The 7,911-nt window shown below is 42.0% G+C and overlaps 1 protein-coding gene across 1 annotated transcript in view; it reads right to left on the bottom strand.

Annotated features, from left to right (window-relative positions):
- Positions 1-6,150, bottom strand: part of NFU1 (NFU1 iron-sulfur cluster scaffold) — a 12,683-nt gene extending 6,533 nt beyond the window's left edge. The window contains 4 exon segments of the mRNA XM_035898925.1: positions 433-499; positions 3,066-3,201; positions 6,018-6,075; positions 6,078-6,150. Coding sequence (XP_035754818.1) covers positions 433-499; positions 3,066-3,201; positions 6,018-6,075; positions 6,078-6,116 — 300 coding nt within the window. The 5' untranslated portion in view covers positions 6,117-6,150.
- Positions 6,151-7,911: the final 1,761 nt, after the last annotated feature.

Here is a 7,911-nt window from a genome sequence, read left to right as displayed (position 1 = left end):
CCTTCGCTCTGCTGACATGAGCTCCACACCTTGGGTCAACACAACACCGCCGGCAGTGTACTCCATCCCAGTCGTAGTCGCCTCCCTTGGAAGCGTTCTCTGGAGGGCACCTACTCCCCACATTCCCGTACGAAGGAGAGCCAACTTCCAAGCTGACCACGTTGCACAGGGCCTTGTCCAGTCCAACGTTGACCATTTCCAAGATCAAAGAACCTACAGCTTCACCGGGCAACCTACTCCAGTGCTTACCCACACACTGGGATTTTTTTTTTTTTGTTTTATATTAAAGGCAATTCCCTTTATGCTGCTTGTGAACATTGCCTCGGATACTTTCACTGTGCGTGTCCAAGAGCCTGACATCTCAATGGCCATCTATTAAATAGCTGAATCTCAGCCCATCTTTTGGTACATTTGAATCTCTGTTCTGCTTACCTTGGTGATTGTGATGAAGTCTGGTCCAAAGAAAATACTTTTAACTCCTTCAATTTTGAATAACTGTCTGTTAAGAAAAAAAAAAAAAAAAAAGCCAAAAATATACATACATTTCAGGCAAACTCCTAAAGATTTATTTAAGCTGTCACGGAAAAAAAGCTCTAGAATACATTTCTAGACAAAAATGAGCACTAAAACCAGAACCATTGAGAGAAACTCACAGTTACTTCGCCTACAGCTTAGTAAGAGCCAGGAGATCCTGCTTTGAAGCAGTGTACGTGGTAAAACTGAACATATCTTACAGGACAAGATGTGTGAGAGAGTTACTCCCGCTCCAGTTCTTCTTTGGAGGCAAAATGATATTCTGCATACAAAACCATGTTTGATCAGCATCAAAACCAGGAGGTACCTATTGTTTCAGGTAGAACTAGTGCAAATACGAGGAATGTTCCTGAGATTAAAGCAAGTTATTTAAAGTAGCTGAGCTCAATAAAAGCTGCCTTCAATTCTGTTGCCATTAAATAAAAGGAGTGGTGCCAAGCAGTCCACAAGGCTTTAACACACCAACACCCGTTGGGAGCAGTCTTCAAGATTTTTAGTCATTTGCATGGCGCATGAAAAAGTTGAAGATTTAGTAAAGGCTTAAGATTCATGCAAAATTGCTTGCGATGGCCCCACACAGCACCCAACAACCAGATGGTAAATCAGCACACCTCCAAAGCAGCACAGGAACTTAGGTGACAGGAAAGAGCACATTTTTGACAATATTTTAAGTATAAAACGCAGAATGAGAACATAAAGACCAACTTCCACAAATGGTTAAATAAACACCAACAAATTCATCTACAAAATAAATAAATGATGCTACTCCTGAAGAAAAAAAAACAAACCCCAAACCTAAAAAAAAAAAAAATCAGTTAAATACAGAATAAGGCTCTAAGAGTGTTTTTGTAATTAGGGAAAAAAAAAAAACAACAAAACCAACCATTCTCCCAAAAGACTGGAAAACCTCAAAAACACAACGAAGGAAGGAATTGGAAATCTTATCGCAAAGGTACGTGCGATGAAAGATGACAGAAGAGATTTCACAATACCCATCTGTAAGAGTTTCCACAGATGAAAGTTATACACACATTGGGCTTTTACATCACTAAACCAACTGGATTTTAAAGTTACTTAACCAGTGAAATTATGCAAGTGCGTCAAACCATCCTAGATCAATTAAATAATTCTCCCCCCTCCCTCCCCTTCAGGAAGCTTTTATTACTAACTTGGGAGAAATGAATATTCCCTTTCAAAATAACTGTGTACTCCATTTACAAAAACCATCATCTGGGGTTTAACGATACATAGTAGACCATTTTTTCCCATTAACCTGCACAATAGGCATCATCAAGCTGGTTTGCCACGGTACCCGTTCTAGCACATACATCTTCTTTGATGAAAATGTCTATTTGCAGATACAGGACAACAAAAAGCCACTTTCTGACAGTTGATTGCATTCTGCAACCTGACACACTTTGGCATAATCAGATCCTACAGCTTCAGCACTCCCCTAACACGTTTTCATGTCCTCAAAAACCTTTCACATTGTATTTATTACTTTAAGTCACGGAGTCTTGTTTGCAGAGATCCTGTTTGCTCTCAAACAACTCTGCGAGAGACCTTTGGAAACGTCAGAGCTGTATGGCTGATAACCCCACAGTTCCTGGAGAGACGGTCACGTCAAACAGCTGCTCCTTTTGCATATCCTTCTTCCAACATACACAAAGACGACTGAAACTGGAATCTCCAGAGGTAGCCTACTGCAGCATTTCTGGATCTTGCCCTCAAATCAAATCCCTTTCACCCATGGAACAGATAAAGTTGCTTTTCAGAGGCTAACGTGAAAGCAACGATGAACATGCAAAAATGTATGCTTCCAAATATTCCCAGCGAGGCTTGCGATGGTGCTCCAGACCCCTTCTATACCAAGATGATACGGAACAATGATCTGCTCAGCAATTCTTACTCCAGATTACGCATCGTGGTACTGAAAGCTGCAACCCCCAAGACCTGTTACAGATCCAGCCTGAAAGACTGGGGCCACAACTGGACATTAGAACCTTTTGTAAAGGAAAAATCATTGGCTCTGAAGTTCAGGTTAGCACCGCCACCCGTGAAAACAAGCAAGCTACTGCATTCAATTCATAGTGTTTGGGGACTGTTTACTGCCTTATGCTGTCATTGCCCGATTTTGAAAAGCTGCACGATTTTCAAGTAATTGCTTGAATTAAGAATGTTCTGATGGGAACGATTTTTGCGAAATCAGGGCCAGAGGTCTCACCAGTGATGCAGCAGCTGTCCAAGAACACTGATTTAGGATACCACTCAATCCAGTTGCACAAACCAGACCACAATGCATTCTGCTACACAGGGAGTACAGACACAGAGAAAAGACTACTTAAGTAATGACACTCTTCCCAGCTTTAATTATATGCACAAGCAAAGCAGCATTAAAAACTTAAGTGCAACCAAGCTGCTCCTGAGTATAAGGAGGAGCAGAACGATCAGAAGCTGTGCTTAAAAACATTGGTTGTAGACACACAGCCCACACTGGTCCCCCAAGCAAATTACAGTGTGTTTAATAATACCTTGCTAGAGGTGAGCAAAATGCTGCAGCTGGTGTGGAAAACTCCATAGTCCTCGACTCCAGCACTTCCTTCCCCGGAATGAACTTCAAACTATTTGGATTTGGTGTGTCCTGAGTTTGAATAAACATGCCTCTTACTGGAAATTAAAAAAAAAAAAACAAACACACAAGAAAAACTATGTAATCAAACATAAGTAGCTTAAATGAAAGTCAAGGATCCCAATTCCTTAGTAAGCCCAGACAAGGGTGATCACCGTGCTACAGCAAACAGCAGCCTGTGCAGCCAGGATGCTTTAAAAACCCAACGCAGTGGGTTCCCCGAAAGCCTCTGGACTGACGGGAAGGCTGACAAACACAGGGATGTTACCTCACAGGGAACCAGACGATAAACGAAACCTTGTCTTTGCTGCTTTTGCTAACTTCTATTTACTAAAAAGCATCCTACTGCAACGACATTGAACTGCACAAGGCCAGTACCAGCCTCGCCTTCTACTCAAGTCCAAGAGAAGCCCAACCTTTGCTTCTCTGTTGTGTTCAGGGTTTTATTTCATGATCCCCACATGCTGTGCAGTCCCTCTTCTAGCGTTATCCCTGCTTGTTCAAAGCACGCTCATTTTTACTAACCCTTTTTTCAAGATACACATGATCTATGGGGTTTGGCTTTTATTTCATTTTTCAGCACTATAAAAAAAGAAAAACAAGCATAGCAACGGTCACAGTGAACCACACCCTGCTTATAATATTTTCCACAGAGTGAAAAATTACTGTAAGCTACCACTTATGCTCCAGAAATTGAACTGACCAAACAATTCCATATAAAATTATTTACAGTTCACTGGTAAAGATATTCAAAAGATAAATTTTTACTGAAGTTCCTTTTACAACGTGGGTCTTTCCTTCACTAGAATAGTGTAAAAAAACCTGATCTTGACTAAAATTTAATACTCTACATTTAATGGTGTACATTAATAGCGAATTTTCCTGTAGACACGTCCACACAGCGTGTGCCTGCTGTCCCACTGAAGCCAAACATCAATTAGGGACAGTTTCCCGTGTTCTAATTCTCTTTCTAGTTCTCCTTCTTTCTAACTCTCCCTCTGCATCAAGTAACACAATGATATACAAACACTCAGGAAAGAAAAATGCATTTTAAAAACAAGAATCTCTAGGAACAAATACTTAGAAATAAATTATACTTGAGAAACAAGCTCCCGTGACTTCAATAAATACACAATAGAGGAATTTAAGGCAGCAAAAAGAGCTGATGTTTTCGTGAACGGCCGTGTTGCCTATGACCCCCCAGTATTAGATGACAAATCACGCTATTTATAAATTGCCAAATTGTTACCGCATGCGTCTGTCATGGTAACAACCCATTTGACTTGAACATACACAATGGCAAAGTGCGCACACGCTACATTTTCTTGTCTCTTTTTCTTTTTTAAAAGGAAAAAAAAGTCTTCACACAGAAGCACTTAGTTTTAACATGAAAAGAATAATCCTGATAGAACAAGTCAGCTTTATCCATAGGGATGGGAGAACTACTCATCTTCCAGACCCAGCTGGCAGCCAAAATCACATCCAGCGTAACAGCATAGCTTACAAATAACCAACAACAGGGGATTTGGATTGCGTAAATGGAATACGCTCTGCCCATTTTTTGGAAGCAATAGGTCGCTAACAGCTATCGTACACTGCTCATCTGGCATCTCCAGCGCCCTGGAACACACATGGCTGCATCAGCTCTCAGAAAAGGTGTCCCCGTGGGTAGCCACTGTATTTTAAAAGTATCTCCTGCAGTTAAAGCTCTGCCTTCCTAAGACCAGGTTTTTCAATCATTAATCAACCGGGAGAGTTCTTTGCACAGCTGTGAATAATCCATTTGGAATTTGTTATTCAGTAGTTGGTAACCGGCTGTATTTACATCAAACATCCGTACCATTTCAGCCCTCTGCAGAATGCTGTGTGTGCCTGCTTATTGCTCTGCCATCTGCTCAAGGTAAGAGGAAGACACCAAGCAGAGGCCGCCTTCAATAGACACTTGCAGAAGCAGGTAAGATACTAAATCTACTGGTCAGCATCTACCTGTTGATTAGAACCAAACCAGAAAAAATGGTGCTAGACCAGGTAAGATTGGACTTCTCTGAAATCAAAATTAAACTTCTGCCTGAGCAGAATAATTTAAATAAAATTTCCATTTGTGACTAATTCTATGCAACAGCACATGCAGAATTTTTTTGTCTTAGGCTCTTTCTGCTACAGCATCAGAGAACAGTTGCTAAATCCGTCAGGCAGGTGCAAAAGCACAAAGGTTTTCTGCTGTGCAAGTTTCACAGATTTAAGTTTTTTTTCCTTTTCTGAGCATTACAGCCTACCAAAAAAAAAAAAATAGGTACAACAAACTCAAACCCTGCTTTTTTAGGGTTTTTGCAGATAATATTAATGGAGAATGCCATCATTGTACCATACATGGATGCATGTTCAAGAGGGAGAAAATTAAAAAAAAGAAAATATTGCAGCTCTAAGAACAAAAGGCTTTGCTTTCACCCTTGCTAGGTTCAGTCTGGATGGGCAGCAACTTTATCTGGCAGAGCTTAGCAGCTGAAGCAGGACAGGGGGCAACACGAAGTCTTTCACAAGGGATACATTTACACTAAGACAGAAATTAAATTAAGAAATGCAGCAAAGCCCAAATAAAAATCTGCACCAAGAAAGCCCCTTGTTACGGCTTGGCAGCTGAAGGATACAGAAACACCAGGTATAATCAAGCGCATTGTGAGCCATCCACATCTTCTCCCCAAGCTCCCAATGTCCAAACGCACCAGCCCTTCATTAAAAACCACCTAGGAAATTTCACCACACTCAGATTTTAGAAAGAATAGGAGGCTTTCATTATAACCCCGAGATATAACAACTCACAATGCACTCATTTATTCATTTTTAACTCATTTACCTGCATTACGCCACACTGCTGACGGAAGAAACTGTTTCTTTCGCACAAGTTGTTTTTTTTTAAAGAGTGCCGAGTTGTCAAATCATGATCTTTTAACATCGTACGACAGAACCTAGAGGAAAAGCAGCTTTACTGGCAATTTCCAAATTACAAGTTCACACTACCCCACAGGAAGAGTATTTCACATGCTTCTAGCAATGTCAGAGCTCAGCAAGACGCTCACCCGCTTTAAACATCTCGGGTAACGTAGCAAAACATCCCTTACTTTTTTCTCTTTTCAGGGTTCCCTCTCTCATTTCATAACAAAATAGACTTAACTCTCCAATTTTAGCTACCTATAAAATTAATCTAGGCTCCTTCACAGTCACTAAAGACAGGCAAATCCCCTTACTTAGCTGTTACAGAAGAGGATCAATTACCCTAGGGGAGCCTTTTGTCTTCCTTTTGACAATAGCCAGCACCTGGAACTAAATACCTGATTTTCAGAAGATTACAGACAGCTGAGATGAATCCAACCCCAAGCACCTGAGGCTAAAGGAAGGCCAGAATTTACTCCTATATAACATCTGGGTCTCCTATAGGGCTCTTGGAAGATATAAGACAGGCTAAAAAGAATGCAATGGCACACAAACAATTCTCCTAAGAAAAAAAATACCAGGACAATATTTGGATGAAAGATAAAAACTCTGTATTAGCTGCACATACCAAGCCATACCTCACTCTTGCTCACCTCTGTTTCTTCTCTTTGGGGAATAAAGAAATTCAGTATATTCCAGTACAAGTACAGTTCCAGAATTAAACCAGACCAGTTAAAAAGAGGCCCTGCTCCATACTGGGCACACAGTTCATGCTAGCAGTCAAACTAGGGGTGGTGGCATCTGCTCAGACGAAGTTAAGAAGGGGGAGTGCAGAGGGGAAAAGACAAAAACATTAAGAGAAAAAGCAATGGGGAGCGATGGAGTAGCAGGCCTAACTTTCCAAAGTGTAAATACTTTATTGCACATCTGATTTCTGTAACTGTACACACAGTGAGCAGCACCCAGGTATTTCAAAGTGAAAATCAGAAAATGTAACCAAACCCCACCTCGTGCCACAGATAGCACAGATACAGTTACATACAGGGAATTATTATCTGCTTTCTCTCTTCCTTATCGGGTACAGAAGAGAAAGCAGGTAAATAAATTACATCTGCAGGGGCTGTTACTAAGGGAGGAGGCTGGTTCTCTCAGGGGGGGCATAAATCAGAACAGAAGCACTACACCTAGGTCGATTCCTCAAAGATGGAAAGAGGAGAAAAGCTCCATCTCATCAAACGGACCCCCCTACTGCCAGTAGGGGAGATGCAAACACAGAAAAAGTCTAAATCACGTTATTTGCTTACTTTTGTGGCTTTGATAGCCAGTACAGAGACCACAACAGGGTATGTGAGGAAGGTTCCCCAAGACAAAAATTCTCCTCTATGCCTTTTTAAGCTTTGGGGAGTAAAGATTATAGTCCCTTCTATAGTCCACAGCATGGGGCAGGAGGTTTGCCCATCACCACATGAATTTCCCTGTATTGCATAGTCTCTAGCAATCGGGGGTGAGGGGGGAGGACTTCCCCTTATGGCTTGGCCCTAAGTACATACCGGGGGGGGTATGTGTTAACTGCCCCTCGTTGCATGACCCTGAGCACATGTGGGTGGGTGGGAATCACCCCTTGCACGGTCCTGAGTACACGGGGGGGGGGAATTACCCCTCATTGCATGATCCTGAGCACATGTCGGGGGGAGAATCCCTCCCTGCTGCACCGTCCCGAGCACCTGTGGCGGGAATTACCCCTCGTTGCACGGTCCTGAGCAGCTGCGGGGGTTAATTAATTCTCCCTCCTTAGGCGCACGGTGGGCGCAGGGGGG

The sequence above is a fragment of the Egretta garzetta genome, unplaced genomic scaffold (assembly GCF_000687185.1).
Source record: "Egretta garzetta isolate BGI_Z169 unplaced genomic scaffold, ASM68718v1 scaffold238, whole genome shotgun sequence".
Lineage (NCBI taxonomy): Eukaryota > Metazoa > Chordata > Aves > Pelecaniformes > Ardeidae > Egretta > Egretta garzetta.
Note: the sequence above shows the minus strand (reverse complement) of the source record. Positions and strands in the feature narration are given on the sequence as shown.